This window comes from Xyrauchen texanus, chromosome 34, assembly GCF_025860055.1.
Source record: "Xyrauchen texanus isolate HMW12.3.18 chromosome 34, RBS_HiC_50CHRs, whole genome shotgun sequence".
NCBI classification, from domain to species: Eukaryota; Metazoa; Chordata; class Actinopteri; order Cypriniformes; family Catostomidae; genus Xyrauchen; species Xyrauchen texanus.
In genome coordinates, this window is record NC_068309.1 from 26,389,262 (window position 1) to 26,410,457 (window position 21,196).

Below are 21,196 nucleotides of genomic sequence, written 5' to 3' on the forward strand. Positions count from 1 at the left end.
CCTCCACATGCTGGGAGTCTTTGCGGAGTCATGCACAGCAAGACACATGATAAGATTGAGGTGAGTAACCATGCCACCACGAGGACCTACTAAGTAGTGGGAATTGGGCATTCCAAATTGGGGAGAAAAGGGGATAAAAATAAATAAATAAAAACACCCTTGCAAATCAGGCGATATTTTTTAAAGGTCAATGTCAACATTATAATATTAATATAATATTAATATACTTTGATTCAATTAAGATTCAGGCAATACCTTTTAAAACTGTCAATGTCATAACAATATTGTACTATATCGTTTTTAATATGGATTGACGACAGCAGGCATGCTTCGGATCGTTTTTGAGTCACTCTTAGGGATTCTCAGGATGACTTCTAAGCTCTTCTTGGTTTAGGAGGTGCTTTTAGCATTAAAATGATTCATGAATAATGAAAATCCTAAAATTTGTTGTGACATGCCCCTAATTTTTAAGAGTTGCTCCTAGATTTCCATGTTAGGAGCTACTTTTAGCCTTAACAAAAAGATATAAAAAGATAAATCGAATTAAAAACAAAAGATTATAGCCACTCTGTCATAAATGCAATTAAATGCTGATAAAAGCTATCAACTCTTGTTCCTCTCTGTTTTTCTGGAGTATCTTTGAAATAGGACATAAATTGAGATAAATAATGAAAGGCAAAAGAAATAACTTGATCAAATAACACGTTTCGCACAAATAAAAACAGCAACTCTATGTTTCCTCAGACTATGCAGACAGGAAATGAATTTACAGACAAGCTGTGACTTTTCGGTTTAAACCACCACTCCCGCACTTTTGCTTCACACATGCCAAAGCAAGTACAGCACAGTTGTATGTGACACTCTCAAAGATGAATAGATAGTATTTTATTTTGCTTCACCCTTAGTTACAGAGTGAAACTGCCCTACAGCGTTTCACAAGTAAGAGGAAGCTTCTTTCTACTTTATTTTGAATTACGTGCCTCTGACCTATCAACTATATGCATGAATGCATCCATTATTGTTAATATTGCCATTAACTCACTGAATGGAATTAGAAGTGAGAGTAGAGCAAATGAGGTTAGTATTAGAACAGGTATAACAGAGTTTAGGTTCAATGCTGTGGCACAATGATACGAATGCCACACAACATATTTGAGTAAGGTAAAATGAAGAACTGTACAAAGCTACACTACAGAAACATAAAAAAAAAAAAAAAAAACACAAAACATTAAGTGCCACATTCCACAATGCCGACCAAGACCTCTTAAAAAAATAAAAGGAATTCCTTGTATCAATATGTGCCAGACTTGCCTACCCCACCACAAGCCAAACAACACAAACCACTGGAAAGTAAACCGACTTTGCAAAAGACTACACAATCTGTTTGGCATTCACATATCATGGCAAACAAACTGTCAAAACATGATAATCTTGTGATTCCTATGCTTGTACTTGCTTTGTTAAAAATACTTAAAATACCTCTTTTTGTAATTATTATTATTTTTATTTATTTTTTACAAAAGGATGACGCTGTAATTTCTCTGGGCGTGGTGCTATTTTTTATTTTATTTTTAGCAATACTAAAAGGTTTGTCACCATCTAGTGGCAGCACGTTTAGCAATATCGTTTCGTTCCGTGATTACGCTTTATGATCATATTGTAACATTTTACATTGAATATGAAATGCATTATTTTCAAGTGTGCGAGGGTCATTGATTTATTGCAAATATTAAATGCATAAAATGTATCATATGGTGATGAAAATACATTTCAACCATATTATTAACAATATGCGACAATTCTTTTACATTGAACATTTTGAAACATGAAAAAAATATTATTAAACACACTTTCTTAGGGAGATGGGCTTCTTTCACCTTTTGCCCTGAGTGGAAAAGAAAGTCTCTCTTTCAACTTAAGTCCCTCAGTCCACTCGGCAGCCATCTTTGGAACGCTACCGGGCAGGCTGACAGCTTTTTTCTATGTAAACAAGCAGCATATAAGTACAGCTCCTATTTACTTCAATGAAGGAAGACCAAAACAGTTTTTCGAGATTACGATCAAATAACATATTTAAAATCAGCAGTAAAATATGACAACAGTGGTATCGTACATTGTGCTTCTTTAGAAAAGTAAAACAAAAGCTATTTTCCACGCTGTTCAGCTAATGCGCATGCGCGTTCTCGATTGATTGACAGGCAATGTCTGTATCTAAAAAGTGAATGGCTATTTTTTCCTGTAAGGCGGTGCTTCCTTTCCTTCATCCGTTGGTCGTTCCATTAATCGAGTATTTTAGTTAAAAATTCTCCGTCTCTGCAAAACTGTTTGCGGAGACGGTGACATTTTGACATTGTATAACTCCATGGTTGAAAATATTTACACTAATGGCGCTCCAGCGAAAACAGTTATATTGATTTTTGATTGTGTAATAATTAATTAAATCCATGTTAAGGTACACTTGCAGTCTTTATACACGTTTTATCGCTTCACCAACGATTCATTGACAATCTCTTCAGAAGCATTGCCATTTTTTCCTGGACACCTGCCGATTCACACATGACACTTTCACAACAATAAAAAATGTGTATGGTCATTTCTAAACGTTCATACAATCATATATATATATATATATATATATATATATATATATATATATATATATATATATATATATATATATATATATATATATATATGTATGTAATTGTTGTGATAATGTGCCTTTCAATTTTAGTAATCTAACATTGGTCTGATGTAAAGTTGTCGAATCTGCTAGACGTCGGAGATTCATCTAAACAAGATGGCGACCTCTGGTAAACAGTAAGTAGTTTTATGCCAGCTTACTGCAATTTCTACCAAATAGACGAGATATGGTTTGAAAATGTATAAACATATTGCTCATAACGGCTGATATGAAGTAATGGTCGTGTTTGCAAATTGGTAAATAGTGTCTTGATAAGAATTTTTATGTCCAAAATATTCCGAAGCTAATGCTGCATTCCCCAAATCACACGTGAATACAGTGACATTAGCTACATTACAAAAAATAAATAAACTGTACAGGCCTGTACACGTTGCATTTTACATTATTTTCCTGTGGGGAAAATAAAAACGTATAAACCAGGTCTTAATTAACTGTGCAACCCACTAAATATTGAGCTGTAGCTGCATTAAAACGTAACAAAATAATTTCTAGAAATACTAGTGTTTTCTTAATAAATTGCAGGTACGGGCTCATTTTGTCCCAGAAGAGTAAATCCAAATCAGTCCCTGTCGTCCGCCCATCTGTGTTTGGAGATGATTCTGATGATGAGGTGATGGCTCCTATTTATATGCTTTCTCTATCTCTGTAGTTATATCAAATCTGCACATTGTAACACAATAGAATTTGTTATATCCTAGACCTCTGTTGGGGAGAGCTTGCAGAAGGAGGCAGTCAAGAAGAAGATGATGAAGCAGGTGGGGATGGAAGACTGGGTAGACATGCATACATATGTGCACAATAACAATGGGGTTTATGGGGTTAATAACTATGTTGTGTGTTTTTCGCTTCAGACCCGCCTTGAGATGCAAAAGGCACTTGAGGAGGACAGCACTGTCTATGAATATGACAATGTGTACGATGATATACAGAAGCAGAGACTGGAGAGCAATAAGAAAATGCTTGGGGGAAAAGACCGCAAGGTACTTTAAAATAGAGTTAATTATTTATCCATTTAGTACAGACTTATACTTACTCAAACCAATATAAATGTTAGAATCATTTACAGCTTAAAAGTCTAGTAGTTTTATGGCTATTATTGTAGTGTAATGGAGTGCTGCGCTTTGCAATATGATTTATATTCTAATAGCATCATGTTTTTTATTCTTATCATTTATGTTTATTGGACAATACAACAATTTTAAAATGAACAATTTTCTTGTTCTTTTAGCCCAAGTACATAAACCAGCTGATCCATGCGGTGGAAGAGAGGAAAAAGGAACAAGAGCGACGTGACGAGAAGAAGATCCAGAAGGAAAGAGAAGCGGAGGGCGAGAAGTTTGCAGATAAAGAAGCATTTGTCACCTCAGCATATCGACAGAAGCTTAAAGAAAGACAGGATGAGTTGGAAAAGGAGAGGAGAGAAGCAGAGTTGGAAGGTGCGGTATTGAAATGAAATGTATTGTTGCTAGTAATATTATACAGGACATCACTAATATAGCACATCTGTGAGTGTGATATTGCTTATATACAACAGTTCAATGAACAAGTACATTTAAAAAAATTAGGATAAACGGAGTACGGTCATAAAAACGCATTTGTGCATGGAACTACTTTCTTGTTCAACAGATCAAACCAAATGATGCGTCCAAGCTTTTGTTAGTAATTCTAAAATGTCACTTCAGAAATAGTATCATGGCTTGTGGTGTTTCTACCAAGTTATTGGATAAACAAGATTGGATGGCTGGATGGATGGATGGATGGGTGTGTGTGTGTGTGTGAGAGAGAGAGAGAGAAAGAGAGACAGAGATGAAGTGTGTGCAATCTCCTGTTGCCACACCCAAGCAGAGAAGCTGTCAACTTTCTGAAGGTTAGCTTTCTCAGTGGTAAAATAGCCGTCCAAGTGGGGGTATTCCTCTTTTTGCGGTAGCCGTCAAGTCATTCCCTATAGAAACCGCAATCTGCTCCGATATTTTAAACAGTATGTATCAAATTTGGAAACTCTGGTAAGAGGTAAGCACCTTGAGTTCTCTAATCAATCAGTCTTTTTTGTCTCTCAGCTGTGATGAGCCTTAATGCTGAAGTTGTTCGTTTAAAGCAGTTTAGTAATGTATTAGCAATACGAGCAATCACAGAGCGCTGTTGTATGTACACAATGACTGATGGATTCACTCCATGCCACCCACTAGCTCATATTACACATAAAAAAAATGTTTTGCCACTACCTGCTGGCTAAAATATGTAATGTAAAAACAGTTCCACAGTTTTCTCAGTGGAATATAGATGTCCAGCAGGGTATTCCTCTCTATTTCGGGGTAGCCGGTGCGCAAATGTCATTCACTATAGAAAAGGTGATGTCCTCCACCATTTTAAACAGTATGTATCCAATGTGGAAACTCACAGAGTGCTGTTCTACAGGTGAAACTCGAAAAATTAGAATATCGTGCAAAAGTTCATTAAATTCAGTAATTCAAATTAAAAGGTGAAACTAATATATTACATAGACTCATTACAAGCAAAGTAAGATATTTCAAGCCTTTATTTGATATAATTTTGATGATTATGGCTTACAGCTTATGAAAACCCCAAATTCAGAATCTCAGAAAATTAGAATATTACATGAAATCAATAAAAAAAAGGATTTTAAATACAGAAATGTCGGCTCTGAAAAGTATAATCATGCATATGTACTCAGTACTTGGTTTGGGCCCCTTTTGCATTAATTACTGCCTCAATGCGGCGTGGCATGGATGCTATCAGCCTGTGGCACTGCTGAGGTGTTATGGAATACCAAGATGCTTCAATAGCGGCCTTCAGCTCTTCTGCATTGTTTGGTCTCATGTCTCTCATCTTTCTCTTAGCAATGCCCCATAGATTCTCTATGGGGTTCAGGTCAGGCGAGTTTGCTGGCCAATCAAGCACAGTAATACCATGGTCATTGAACCAGGTTTTGGTACTTTTGGCAGTGTGGGCAGGTGCCAAGTCCTGCTGGAAAATGAAGTCAGCATCTCCATAAAGCTTGTCTGCTGAAGGAAGCATGAAGTGCTCTAAAATGTCCCGGTAGACGGCTGCGTTGACTCTGGACTTAATAAAGCACAGTGGACCAACACCAGCCGATGACATGGCTCCCCAAACCAACACAGACTGTGGAAACTTCACACTGGACTTCAAGCATCTTGGATTGTGTGCCTCTCCATTCTTCCTCCAGACTCTGGGACCTTGGTTTCCAAATGAGATGCAAAATTTGCTCTCATCAGAAAAGAGGACTTTGGACCACTGAGCAACAGACCAGTTCTTTTTTTCTTTAGCCCAGGTAAGACGCTTCTGACGTTGTTTGTTGTTCAGGAGCGGCTTGACAAGAGGAATATGACATTTGAAGCCTCAGTCCACTCCTTGTGAAGCTCCCCCACACATTTGAATGGCCTTTTCCTGACAATCCTCTCCAGGCTACAGTCATCCCTGCTGCTTGTGCAACTTTTTCTTCCACACTTTTCCCTTCCACTTAACTTTCTATTAATGTGCTTTGATACAGCACTTTGAGAACATCCAACTTCTTTTGCAATTACCTTTTGAGGCTTTCCCTCCTTGTGGAGGGTGTCAATGCTGGTTTTCTGCACAACTGTCAGGTCAGCAGTCTTCCCCATGATTGTGAATTCAACTGAACCAGACTGAGAGACCATTTAAAGGCTCAGGAACCCTTTGCAGGTGTTTTGGATTAATTAGCTGATTAGAGTGTGACACTTTGAGCCTACAATACTGAACCGTTTCACAATATTCTAATTTTCTGAGATTCTGAATTTGGGGTTTTCATAAGCTGTAAGCCATAATCATAAAAATTATATCAAATAAAGGCTTGAAATATCTTACTTTGCTTGTAATGAGTCTATATAATATATTAGTTTCACCTTTTAAGTTGAATTACTGAAATTAATGAACTTTTGCACGATATTCTAATTTTTCGAGTTTCACCTGTATGTAAACAATGACTAACAGATTCACTTTATGTCACCAACTGGCTCATATTACACATAAAAATGATCTTTTGCCACCACCTGCTTGCTAACATATGTAATTTCAAAAATAAAGACTGTAACTCCTAACACATATGCACTACCCTTACACTTTAGTTTAGAACAGTACGAACACAAGCGGAGTGATACACACAGTGAAGTGTCTGAGTGCTGATGCTGTCACACCATCAGTGCTTATGGAACGTCTCTCGTCCAATCAGATTCGAGGACTGGAACTAACTGTGGTGTGTGTGTGTGTGTGTGTATATATATATATATATATATATATATATATATATATATATATATATATATACATACACACACACACACTACCGGTCAAAAGTTTTTAAAAACTTATTATTATAATGTTTTTCTTCACATTTTAGAATAATAGTAAAGTCATCAAACCTATTGAATAACATAAATTTAACTATGGGAATTATGTTGTGACTACACAAAATTCTAAAATGTACTCTTGGCATTTTCTAAACCTACTTCTTGAGGTATCACCCTGGGATGCATTTTAAACAGTATATGTTTGCCCAACATAGAGTTCCCATCTATGTTGGGCACTTATTGGCTGCTTTTCTTTATTATTTGGTCCAAGTCATCAATTTCAAAAACTTTTTTTTTAATATGGTGGCATTAATATAAATTAATATGGTAACAATTATATTTTTGTCTACAAAACTAATTTCAAACATTTAAGCATACTCCTTCAAATCAAAAGATTTTTAAGATCATGAGAAACATTTCTGTCAAGTGTTTCAAAACATTTGACCGGTAATGTGTATATATATATATATATATATATATATATTTTATTTTTTTTTATTCTTTCAGCTGCCTTGGATGTTAAGAAGCAGAAGGATCTCAGTGGATTTTATAGACATCTTCTCAATCAGACAGTTGGAGAAGAGGCTGTGCCTGATCGTACTGCACAAAGGTGAGGCATACTTTGGCGGCTACATTTATTTTAGATGGGTACTAAACAAGGTGCACTCCAAACATAAAAGTGAACAAAACCACCAATGCATAGACATAGTGGCATCAAGATTAAAGGTAAATGGTTTTCTGATATTTTGGGCTATTTTGTTTGGGTAATTGTTGGGGACACATGAATGGCACAGTTTAACGGTATGTTTTGGGAGTTATGTAAAGGACCTTAACCCTCTGGTGTCGACGGACACGCCGGCGCTGCTGGATTTTTTCGTCATTACAGCGGAAACAACATAAAATTCTCTGTCATTTTGGGGCATACAGATACGTGTAAGACATCATTAGAGACTATAAAAGGTCTACCTTTATTTGTGTACACTCACAATAACAACAAATCCTTGTGCTTTTGTAAAATAAAGAAAATAAAAAGGGTGCGCTGTAAGCAGTCTCTGTGTATGCAAGCATATTTCTGAAACACGTCACAAAAATGAACTGAAACTCCGCGAATACTTATCACACAAACATGAAATATGTCTAAAGAAAGCTTAAAATGTCTACTTTTAAATAAAACAATTTAAATCAAATATTCTCCTGCAATATAATCTGTATGAAACAAAGCGATGTACAGTTTCTCCTGGCTCAGCTAAGTATCTCTAATGTAATCACACCTACACGCAGAGGGCGCTATTCATACGCTAATGTGCTGAGATGATCAAATCAAATGGTAAATGCCCTGACTTGTGACTGAACAAAGTTCATTCACTTTTCTGTGTGTTTGAAAGACTGCACGATACACAAGTGAGAAAACTCCTGAATAGTGACGAGGAGTTATTTGTATTTTGAAGAGAGACTTGATCCAGCCGAGGATACAATTTCAGACGAGAAAGTCATTTATATTTCATTAGTTGACATGCTATTTTATATAAACATGTACATATTTTACTAGTGGGACTGTTTCCAGACTTGCCAGTCAGGATTCAGAGTATTGAAATTTGAAATATGTCCTAAAGCAGGCATTTAAATTGTATGCTGTATGATATAAATATGATATTTAATATGATATAAAAATAATATGAATGTTTAGATAAAATTTTAACTAGGGTTTATGTTGCCTCATTATCATTTTTTATATCACCATCTTATAATGATTTCTGAAGGATCATGTGACACTGAAGACTGCAGTAATGATGCTGAAAATTCAGCTTGGATCACAAATTGCATTTTACAATATATTCAAATAGAAAACTGTTTACAATATCACTGTTTTTACTGTATTTTGGATCAAATAAATGCAAGTCTCTTCTGCTCAACAAGGCTGCATTTATTTGATCCAAAATACAGTAAAAACAGTGATATTGTAAACAGTTTTCTATTTGAATATATTGTAAAATGCAATTTGTGATCAATATATATTCCTTTAGACTCGAGCCATGCGAATTTAGGTATCTCCTGATCTGTTGTTGTTTTACCTTCATCTCCTGATTTTTAGCAGCGATTACATTTTCTTCTAGCGTTTCTTCATGACAGCAATGGCTCATATGTGAGTCTTGCCACCTTGTGGACCCACTAATTAGTGCAAATAATTCCAGGCGCATGTGCATTCTGCACGTTTAAGGACACATGGTTAGGAAAATCTGACTGCATGCGTTCAGTGCTGAAGCACTCTGCCGATATTTGTGTCACATGTACTGTACGCAGAAGCTCGAAGTATGCTTTGGGCTTTAGAGGAAGAGACAGACCACTCAAAGAAATATAAATTTGAGAAATTGTAATGCTCAGTATGTCTGCAGTGGCATTTCTTTCGGTTAAAAGAGCCAGTCACTTTTTAATATTTTGTCTATTTTAGGACATGCATGCACATTAACTGGACCTGCCTGAAAAAAACAGTTTTTTTTTTTTTATTTTTTTTTTATTAGACATAAGTTTTTTTTAAATGTAATCTTGGCAATTAGATCTGTAGCTGTACTTTTTTTTTTTTTTTGGCTGTATGCAGTCAGAAATATATATTTTGTACCTTTTTATGAGGGCATTTAAAGAACACTGTGACCTTTCATGTAAAATGTTATCAGTTTATAAATTTTAATTCCAAATTAAATCTGTAAGGTTATGTATAATTTTTTTTTTTTAATCGGCGTGTATATCAGATGTTAAGAGGGAACTCATTATGGTTGCATTTTTTGCCATTACATTTTTAATTTCAGGTAAATTTTTGCCTACATAGAAAATAATAAGATGGGCACTAATAAGATGGCAGCAGACTGAACTTGCGAGACATTTTCTTTAAATATTTGCCTTTTCACCCATTTAATTTTGAGACACTAATGTAGATCTGATAAAAATTATTCATGATCATCTTAATGGTTTGTTTTTTTTAGAGAGGAGAAAGCTACAGGTTCTGCAGCAGCAGAAAGGTCACCAACACGAGAATCCCCACCAAAACACAGAGAGAGTGTGGCTGAATCCCACAGTGATGAGGACCAGAGTGACAAGAAGGCAGAGTTCACTAAGAGTGCTACAAAAAGCAACCAATCAAAACGACAATACAGACAGAAGTCTCCTGTTTCAGACAGCGGGGATGAGAGAGAGAGGGAACGAAAAGAGGCCAAAGAAAAAAGTCACAAAGAAACAGGAAGGGATAGGGGAAAGGAAAAAGAGAAAATGAGAGACAGAGTAGACAAGCACAGTCACAGAAAAGAGGACAGGGACCACAGAAGAGACAGGGAACGAGATGGTGGGAGAGAAGAGGACAGAAGCCGAGACAGGAAGAAAGAAGAAAGAGCCAGAGACAAAAAGAAAGAGGAGGGCAGAGGCCGTGACAGGAGGGAAAGGGACAGAGATGAAGACAGACATGGTAAAAAAGATAGAAGAGACAGCAGTCCTAAAGACAGAGAACATGACAGAAAAGGAGAGCAGGAGCGAGACAGACAGGAAATCAGCCCAAAAGACAGAGACAGACAGGAAATCAGCCCAAAAGACAGAGAACAGGATCAGAAAGGAGAACAGGAGCTGGACGAAGACGGACACAAGGACAGAGTTAGCCTTAAAATAGACAACAAAAGGAAAAACAGGGATGATGAAAATACGAGAGCGAAGACGACTGACAGTGATAAGGAGAAAGAGAAGTCAGTGGAATCTGTAAGTAACACACAACAGGAGCTTGGTAAATTTGCAAAACGCAGCTGTGAACAGACTGTAAATTCAGCCAGGGACAGATACCTGGCCCGGCAGGTTGCCCGTTCTGCTGTAAAACCCTATGTGGAAAAAGAGGAGGACTAGAAAATAAGTTGAGCTATATATCTCACCCCTTATGTCGATCTCTCTTAAGACATGATGTAACTGACAGGTGGCAAATGTTGAGCAAAGAATTGAATATGCCTGCTTCGCTCACTACGCAGCATTAGACATGTATGGGAAAGGGTTAAGTCAAGGCAATTAATTGGAATTCTTGAGCCTAAATTGATGTTTATAAACCTATGGCTAATGGGCACATTTTGTGGGAGGTTTATTTGACCAGGTGTGTTTTTTGTGTGTGTAAATTTCACTCAAATCTACAAAATGTTTTGTGTTAATAAATTAAAATGCTATTCATGGCACAACTTCTTGGTTACATTGCAGCAGAGTGGTATTTCCCTTATCTGACACACCCATTTTTCTTATTTTAATGTAGCACACTGCTCTACCTGGAACTCTCCCTGGACCTAATTTTATAAATTGCACATTACATGGTTTCATGGTATACCACGGTTTGAAAATAGACGGTTATCATACCATGTTAATTAGCTTATCTACAGTATTGAGAAAAAAATGCAACCGGAAGGAGAATCTCACATGTGCATCTCCTTTTCTTCTCGACTGTCTGTCAGACTCATCAACTTGCGCCACACACACACATGCAGCAGATGTCCGAGAGTGTGTGAGTTAAAGCAGTGTTTCTCAACTGGTCTATTCGGACTGGGTCGCGGACAGCAGGGAAAGAACAATGCCATGGTAACTTCTCCCATTGAAGATATTTCGGCGGCCGCCCAAGGGATCGAGTATTTACCGGCCAAGGCAGATTTAATGATAATCTCGCAAACAGCTAAAGACTTCTCATCTGCACTTCGCAAGTGTACCGAGCTCGCGCTAATGATCTGTTCTTCTCTCTGGCGCGTGCAACAACTGTGCTTCCCTCGATATTGCGGAGAGCAGACATCAAAACTGATGCGACTAATTTCAATTCTAGTGAGACTTTTCTTGTTTAAAGTGTTACAGAGATTGTCAATTCGAACTTCTCAACAGTAGCAGCCCTGACATGCCAAACAGCACTGAGGAAAAGAACAACAGTATGCGCCAAATAAATAAATTAAACACCATCACCTTTACGAATTTGTTTCAGGATTTTACATGAGTAAAAGTAACTGTTATATTTTGACAAAATGTTAGTTTCATATGAAATAATCTAAAAGGTAGAATCTATTAGACCTCATTTTACATCAACAGTGGCAGTTATAGTTAACTTTTCAAGATGTTTCAGCTAATATTTATTTTTCATAAATACATTAATTTATTACTATTATTTAAGACTAGCACACTGACATACCATAATAATGAGGAGCCTTTCCTTCTGTGTAATATGTGTATAAATATGTAATATTAGGCAACAAACGGGATAATAATGGGCTCATATAAGTAAATATGCTCTTACATTTTTAAAAGGGGGGGAGAGAAAACTTCCTGTAGACTTTTACATCAACAACAAAAATAATATCACTTGATGCATGTCCTTGTACTGGAAAACCATGAACAAAACTAAGCAACATAAAAGGAAATGCAACCCAGGATACATTAAATACAGGTTATGTTTAATCTATGGCAGGAAGCCACATGATTTCCAATGTAAAATCTGTCCTGAAGCAAAACCAGTTGAGAAACACTGAGTTAAAGCCCCAGACAGGAGCAGTCTGGCTGTGCTGTCACACAACTACAGTATATGTCAACTGTTAATAATCATAGGACATTACTTAAAAGCTCACACAGCTGATGTCATTTTTTATTTAGTAGTTCATTTAACATGCTATGCCAACATGTAAACTGACATGCTTTAGTTATATAACATGTTATAGTTACATGAAATTTTTATCATGTTTATAATGGTTTATTATAATTGTTGCGTTCTTATTTTTTCTATTTGATTTTCAAAAGGGAGGTTTTTACACACTTCAATAAAATGGTTTCAAGTTTAAATAATGAGTTTCCTCAAATAAATAAAATAACCCTTCAGTTTTCACTAATAGTAGTACCGTGATACTTTCTGAGACGGTTATCATACCATGAAAATCTCATACCGTTGCAACCCTACAGTAGTATTAAAAATAAAATAAAAAGCCTCATGTTCCAAACATGTTACTTCAGTGGAATGCAAAATGAGATGAGCAGAATGCCAGCCTTAGTCACCAGTCACATTCATTGCTTCCCGATGAAAGTGAATGAGGTAAGCGGAGGCCAACGTTTTGTCCAACATAACAGAAGTCTTTGGTTTAGTTTGTAATGGCATACTAGGCCATACTACTCTACTTCTGCCATATGTGCCTATGGCAGGATTAGAATCTCATTTCCAACTCAGCCATAGGGCTTGGAACATGAAGGGGAGAAATTTACAGAATTCTAATTTTTAGGTGAACAATCCATTAAATAGTTTTATTCCCCAACAAAACCTGGTAAACAAACATGACAAAGCATTTAATAAAATTATTTTTATTGAGTTTTAAAAAATGTACATTAGTTTACCATACAAAGAAAAAAAAAAAAAAAAAAACCATTAGGCAAGGAAAACTTAAAGGCCAATGATTGGGCTCCAATGCCCAAGATTATTGTTCAGATCCAAATTTCCTTCATTTAAACCTAGTGGGAAAGAAAAGTATTCAAATTAGTCATTTGCAGGCCATAATTTACAGAAGCATAAAGAGGTTCTTGTTCAACGTCAGAAAACTGTTAATCACCACTGGCCAATCTGACGGTAATTCCAGCTATATTCAGTTTATTTCTCATCACATTAATGAACTTGGCCAGTACCTCAACTAAAATAATTCCTGTAAAACTCACCGTAATCTGCGACGCTCTCAAAAAAAACCTGGGAAGACAGAAAAACTGGTAAGCAACTGACCATAAAATTTTACCAAGTGTATATACACAATTCATAATTTTGTGTGCTCAGAAAACCGATAATCACCACTGAACCATCTGACGGTAATTCCAGCTATTTTCAGTTTGAGTTTCATCATAACACATTGTGGAACAGCTCATTTTAAAATTATGGAAAACTGGGTCCCTTACCTGCATTACCAGACAGCATTCAGTGGAATGCAACATGAACTCTGTGGAGCACAATTCAAATACAGATTAAAGAACTGAAATTATGTGCTGCTTTTAAGTTTCACGCATAACAGCTATAAAACAGATTGAAGGTTGCAAAGACTTACCCTTCAAGCACACCACATTTCCTCAAGGGGCAGATGGAGGCAGATGCACCTTAAGAGAACTTATTTAAAGTCGCCTTCACAGAAATGTCTTTAAAAGAAGAAATTTAGAAAAAATAAGCCCATCACCTCCATTTTCAAGTTGTTAACAAAATGCACAGTAAAAAGTGAACACAAGAAACACTGGTGGGCTGCTTACCTTTGAGTAGGTCATCGGACCACGTGGTGACGTTCCACGTGGAACTATTTTCAAGTTACAGAACAAGTACTCTCTTGAAGACATCGAGAATGAAAAACAATTAGCCAGTAACCGCTTCTTTCATTGTCAAAAACGTTCATCTGCACTATTTTTGTTCCACTCATTCTTGTTGTGTCAATGTACCGCGCACAGAACAGAAAGGACCTCCTACCGTGCGCCTCGTGACTTATGTACGGATCACTCTATGACGTATTTCTCCCTCAGGGTTGCACCAGCTGTGTGTAAGGTCTCACTAATTTTGGGACGTAAAGTTCACACTAAGGGCTTAGTAACTACTAGTTAGTTTGTAACCAAGTCAGTGCTTACTGTGGTTAGGAACACCACCTGTTCTTAATGCAAGACTTAACTAGTAGGTCGTAAACTCTCCTTAATAAAGTAATGCGTAGTCGCATAATATGACGTTTACCAGTTTGATCCAATTAACAGCCTTCAAATTTGTACGCAGACGTGTTAAATAAGCGGTGAATCTCCCCAATAGTATCCAGCTGCATACCAGCACCACCAGTTTCAGAACACCAGCGCCAGAACCTGAAGTGAGGGGCGGAGCTTACGTTGTAAACCGAGTAGCGCCACCTAACGTTTTGGAGAGTAGGCTACACCACCAGTTTCAGAACCCCAGCGCTAGAACCCAATAGTATCCAGCTGCAGACCCGCAGCACCACCAGTTTCAGCACCCCAGCGCCAGAACCTGAAGTGAGGGGCGGAACTTACGTTCGAAACCGAGTAGCGCCACCTAACATTTTGGAGAGTACTTTATTTCACAAGAACATGTGCAGCATGCATTTTTCTTTATGTAAAATAAAACATGTCAAAAAACTAAAAAAGAGAGAAAATTCAGCATAATTTTAAAAGAAACAATAAAAATATATACAACAAATGACCAATTCACCCCTAGGCCCATTTTATCATGACAATCCTGTATAAATTAAACTTAAAATGTATCAAATGAGGAATTCACTCTCAGGCCCATTTTGTCCTTACATTCTTGCTAAAATAACTCCATGTCATCCCTGAACACAAAATGAAATAGAAAGGGCTCTCTGGAAGCTTCTGACTGTTCCAGGAGATTGTTGATGGTCTTTTCCTTGTGGTCTTCATTCATTCGAAATGTCTCTACAAGAGATGAAAGCACCACACAATAATCTCAACGTAAAACAAAAACCTCAACTATAAGGTAACATTAACTCACAAACAATGCATATAACAGAGGAACGTGGAACAAACACTTTAACACCTTCACAAGATGTCTTCAAAAGCGTCACCGCAAGGCTCATTTACAACACGCAAAATGTATCGAACCATCCGTAGAATTTTTTTTTTAATACAGTAAAGTATGACAACATATTCAAGCTTCATTAAGATGATAAAGTTATGCACAAATTAAATATTTAGCAGATAAACGCTGAACTTACTATATGCGATAATGTTTCACAACATGATGTCAAAAACGTTACACAACTCACCATGCTCTCCGCCATGCTTGTCTCATTGTCAATAACTCCGCCCCTCACTTCAGGTTCTGGCGCTGGGGTTCTGAAACTGGGGTTCTGAAACTGGTGGTGCTGCGGGTCTGCAGATGGATATGTCTAGAACCTGAAGTGAGGGGCGGAGCTTACGTTCGAAACCGAGTAGCGCCACCTAACATTTTGGAGAGTACTTTGCTTTTATTACAAACGAAACATCATACTTTATACGTATGTTATAATGATTCTTTAAGGTACAGTACAATAAGCATTTTAAAACATTGATCTTGTGTAATATAATTGTATATAGTTATCCGTTTCATTGTATTATGAGAGTTACTTCCTGATCATGATGGTGAAAAAAAAATGCTTGAAACTTATGGGCATTTTATATAAAATATACTTTATTTCACAAGAACATGTGCAGCATGCATTTTTCTTTATGTAAAATAAAACATGTCAAAAAACTAAAAAAGTGAGAAAATTCAGCATCATTTTAAAAGAAACAATAACAATATATACAACAAATGACCAATTCACCCCTAGGCCCATTTTATCATGACAATCCTGTATAAATTAAACTTAAAATGTACAAGAGATGAAAGCACCACACAATAATCTCAACGTTAAAAAAACCCCTCAACTATAAGGTAACATTAACTCACAAACAATGCATATAACAGAGGAACGTGGAACAAACACTTTAACACCTTCACAAGATGTCTTCAAAACGTCACCGCAAGGCTCATTTACAACCACTGATCTATATATATAACTGGATTGCTCATAGAATTCTAAACTGCCAGCAGTAGGTGAAGCTACCGGAAGTGCTCTGGCGGCCATCTTACTATTCCCTACCGACAGAGGGCATCGCGGCATGTGCAGCGTTTAACCGCGAAACAACACTCACGTAAGGATGAGGCTAAAGAGCCCACAGGTTGTAATTTATGACTATGTACATATTAAACACACATTAGTCGTTATCCCCATGTAGAGTGGGCATAACGATCATAATCTTTAACTAGATAGGTACATTTCCTGAAGAAAATGTGAGTGGTGCTTGCCGTGGCAAAACTCGTCAAATAGCCTGCTTGAAAAGAACAGAAATTGTGGTCATAAATAAATCAACCCAGAAGTCTGTATAATGTTCTGGTGCAGAAATATGTGATTTGTTAGTAGGTTGCTAGGGTAACCCCATGTGGTTGCTAGGCAGTTACCATAGTGATACTAATCAAGTGTCCTTGCCATCCTGATTGAAATAAGTCAAACCGGAAGTCTGTATGTTTTTGTGATGCAGAGATATGTGATTTGTTACTCGGTTGCTAGGGTAAGCCCATCTGGTTGCTAGGCAGTTACCATAGTGATACTAATGAAGTCTCCTTTCCATCCTGATTGAAATAAGTCAACCCGGAAGTCTCTACGTTTTTCTGATGCAGAGATATGTGATTTGTTACTCGGTTGCTAGGGTAACCCCATCTGGTTGCTAGGCAGTTACCATAGTGATACTAATCAAGTGTCCTTGCCATCCTGATTGAAATAAATCAACCCAGAAGTCTCTCTGATTTTCTGGTGCAGAGATATAGTTACTGCTAAGCGGTTGCTAGGGTACTCTGTTTAGTTGCTAGGGAGTGGCTTGGCAGCTGCCAATCATGAATCTCCAAAGGCTGCTTGTCAGTATGAATGATATAAACCAACTCCCATGCCTCTGTGACATTCAGAATGGAAGATATCCCTCTATGGATTTTGGTTGTTAAGGTGCTCGACAATGGTTGCTAGGGAGGGGCTAGGAAGTGTTGATTTGATGCATGATTGGCTGTTTGCTGTCCGAGTAAAGCAGAGACCACCCTTGTGTTTCTATGACACTTCTATCCGGAGATATCCCTTTGATCTGTTTCAATAGAAGTCTATGGGACTTGTTGCTAAGGTGCTCTTAATGGTTGCTAGGGCGTGGCTTGATAGCTTCACAATGATCCTGAGAGACTGATTGGTCGTCTGAGTAAAATGAGCCCACCCCTCGTCTCTATGACACTGTGATCCAGAGCTATGTTCAATACAAATCCCTATGCCTTTTCATTTCATGGGCCGTCCTACACCATTATAAGTCAATTGGGGCATTTTTGGGCAGCTCCTGCCCCCAGGAGTGCAACTTTTACCCCATATTGAGGTATGCTCTTACAGAGCCTGCCAGCCTCTTCAAATGTGGCAAATCACGCGTTTCTCTGAAATCCTAAGCTTGGAGCTGTGGCCGTCAAAGTTTGTCTCAATGTTAAGTCTATGGGATTTTTAGGCTGCTTTTTTGCCCCTGGGGCAAATACAGTACCCGATAAGCTTATAAAAGTCATAGCACCGCGTGTCCTCAATAGGCCGTTCGATTTGACACCTCATTAGGTGGGTCTCGCTAAGCGGTGCTTGGGACGAGTTAGGTGCCGAAGTTTTGTTAAGAGATATAAAAAATAAGAAAAATAAAAATAACTAGATAGGTACATTTCCTGAAGAAAATGTGAGTGGTGCTTGCCGTGGCAAAACTAGATCAAATAGCCTGCTTGAAAAGAACAGAAATTGTGGTCATAAATAAATCAACCCAGAAGTCTGTATAATTTTCTGGTGCAGAAATATGTGATTTGTTACTAGGTTGCTAGGGTAAGCCCATGTGGTTGCTATGCAGTTAGCAAGGTAATACAATACATGGCTCCTTTCCATCCTGAGTGAAATAATTCAACCCAAAAATCTGTACTGTTTTCTGGTGCAGAGATATGTGATTTGTTACTCGGTTGCTAGGGTAACCCCATCTGGTTGCTAGGCAGTTACCATAGTGATACTAATCAAGTCTCCTTGCCATCCTGATTGAAATAAGTCAACCCGGAAGTCTCTACGTTTTCTGATGCAGAGATATGTGATTTGTTACTTTCGGTTGCTAGGGTAACCCCATCTGGTTGCTAGGCAGTTACCATAGTGATACTAATCAAGTCTCCTTGCCATCCTGATTGAAATAAGTCAACCCGGAAGTCTCTACGTTTTTCTGATGCAGAGATATGTGATTTGTTACTTCGGTTGCTAGGGTAACCCCATCTGGTTGCTAGGCAGTTACCATAGTGATACTAATCAAGTCTCCTTGCCATCCTGATTGAAATAAATCAACCCGGAAGTCTGTACTCTTTTCTGGTGCAGAGATATGTGATTTGTTTCTCGGTTGCTAGGGTAACCCCATCTGGTTGCTAGGCAGTTACCATAGTGATAGTAATCAAGTGTCCTTGCCATCCTGATTGAAATAAATCAACCCGGAAGTCTGTACTCTTTTCTGGTGCGAGATATGTGATTTGTTTCTCGGTTGCTAGGGTAACCCCATCTGGTTGCTAGGCAGTTAACATAGTGATACTTATCAAGTGTCCTTGCCATCCTGATTGAAATAAGTCAACCCGGAAGTCTCTATGTTTTTGTGATGCAGAGATATGTGATTTGTTACTTCGGTTGCTAGGGTAAGCCCATCTGGTTGCTAGGCAGATACCATAGTGATACTAATCAAGTGTCCTTGCCATCCTGATTGAAATAAGTCAACCCGGAAGTCTCTACGTTTTTCTGATGCAGAGATATGTGATTTGTTACTTTCGGTTGCTAGGGTAAGCTCATCTGGTTGCTAGGCAGTTACCATAGTGATACTAATGAAGTGTCCTTGCCATCCTGATTGAAATAAGTCAACCGGAAGTCTCTATGTTTTTGTGATGCAGAGATATGTGATTTGTTACTCGGTTGCTAGGGTAAGCCCATCTGGTTGCTAGGCAGTTACCATAGTGATACTAATGAAGTGTCCTTTCCATCCTGATTGAAATAAGTCAACCCGGAAGTCTCTACGTTTTCTGATGCAGAGATATGTGATTTGTTACTCGGTTGCTAGGGTAACCCCATCTGGTTGCTAGGCAGTTACCATAGTGATACTAATCAAGTCTCCTTGCCATCCTGATTGAAATAAATCAACCCAGAAGTCTCTCTGATTTTGTGGTGCAGAGATATAGTTACTGCTAAGCGGTTGCTAGGGTACTCTGTTTAGTTGCTAGGGAGTGGCTTGGCAGCTGCCAATCATGAATCTCCAAAGGCTGCTTGTCAGTATGAATGATATAAACCAACTCCCATGCCTCTGTGACATTCAGAATGGAAGATATCCCTCTATGGATTTTGGTTGTTAAGGTGCTTTCGACAATGGTTGCTAGGGAGGGGCTAGGAAGTGTTGATTTGATGCATGATTGGCTGTTTGCTGTCCGAGTCAAGCGAGACCACCCTTGTGTTTCTATGACACTTCTATCCGGAGATATCCCTTTGATCTGTTTCAATAGAAGTCTATGGGACTTGTTGCTAAGGTGCTCTTAATGGTTGCTAGGGCGTGGCTTGATAGCTTCACAATGATCCTGAGAGACTGATTGGTGCGTCTGAGTAAAATGAGCCCACCCCTCGTCTCTATGACACTGTGATCCAGAGCTATGTTCAATACAAATCCCTATGCCTTTTCATTTCATGGGCAGTCCTACACCATTATAAGTCAATTGGGGCATTTTTGGGCAGCTCCTGCCCCCAGGAGTGCAACTTTTACCCCATATTGAGGTATGCTCTTACAGAGCCTGCCAGCCTCTTCAAATGTGGCAAATCACTGCGTTTCTGTGAAATCCTAGCTCGGAGCTGTGGCGCTCAAAGTTTGTCACAATGTTAAGTCTATGGGATTTTTAGGCGCTTTTTTGCCCCTGGGGCAAATACCGTACCCGATAAACATAAAAGTCATAGCACGCGTGTCCTCAATAGGCGTTCGATTTGACACCTCATTTGTGGGTCTCGCCAAGCGGTGCTTGGGGCGAGTTAGGTGCCGAAGTTTTGTTGGAGATAGAATAATAATAAAAGAAGAATAAATAAAAATAAATAACTAGATAGGTACATTTCCTGAAGAAAATGTGAGTGGTGCTTGCCGTGGCAAAACTAGATCAAATAGCCTGCTTGAAAAGAACAGAAATTGTGGTCATAAATAAATCAACCCAGAAGTCTGTATAATTTTCTGGTGCAGAAATATGTGATTTGTTACTAGGTTGCTAGGGTAAGCCCATGTGGTTGCTATGCAGTTAGCAAGGTAATACAATACATGGCTCCTTTCCATCCTGAGTGAAATAAGTCAACCCGAAAATCTGTACTGTTTTCTGGTGCAGAGATATGTGATTTGTTACTCGGTTGCTAGGGTAACCCCATGTGGTTGCTAGGCAGTTACCATAGTGATACTTATCAAGTCTCCTTGCCATCCAGAGTAAAATCAGTCAACCAGGAAGTCTCTACGATGTTCTGATGCAGAGATATGTGATTTGTTATTTGGTTGCTAGGGTAACCCCTCCTTG

General features: G+C 38.1%; 1 protein-coding gene, 1 long non-coding RNA gene and 2 other non-coding genes across 4 annotated transcripts; 1 reads left to right on the forward strand and 3 right to left on the reverse strand.

Annotated features, from left to right (window-relative positions):
• Positions 1–2,752: 2,752 nt before the first annotated feature.
• LOC127627783 (nuclear speckle splicing regulatory protein 1-like) lies at positions 2,753–11,252 on the forward strand. Its single transcript, XM_052104327.1, has 7 exons — positions 2,753–2,820; positions 3,227–3,314; positions 3,403–3,459; positions 3,556–3,684; positions 3,933–4,140; positions 7,558–7,660; positions 10,029–11,252. The coding sequence occupies exons 1-7, from the start codon at positions 2,801–2,803 to the stop codon at positions 10,927–10,929; spliced, it is 1,506 nt and encodes a 501-aa protein (XP_051960287.1). The 5' UTR covers positions 2,753–2,800; the 3' UTR covers positions 10,930–11,252.
• A 2,143-nt stretch (positions 11,253–13,395) lies between these two features.
• On the reverse strand, positions 13,396–14,894 carry LOC127628100 (uncharacterized). The gene is made up of 5 exons (XR_007968607.1): positions 14,308–14,894; positions 14,112–14,199; positions 13,966–14,006; positions 13,735–13,762; positions 13,396–13,533 (listed from the first exon to the last, which is right to left on the reverse strand). It is a non-coding gene; the product is annotated as an uncharacterized LOC127628100 (long non-coding RNA).
• Positions 13,611–13,685, reverse strand: LOC127628293 (small nucleolar RNA SNORD65). Its single transcript, XR_007968644.1, has one exon. It is a non-coding gene; the product is annotated as a small nucleolar RNA SNORD65 (small nucleolar RNA).
• LOC127628292 (small nucleolar RNA SNORD65) lies at positions 13,841–13,915 on the reverse strand. The gene has a single exon (XR_007968643.1). It is a non-coding gene; the product is annotated as a small nucleolar RNA SNORD65 (small nucleolar RNA).
• Positions 14,895–21,196: the final 6,302 nt, after the last annotated feature.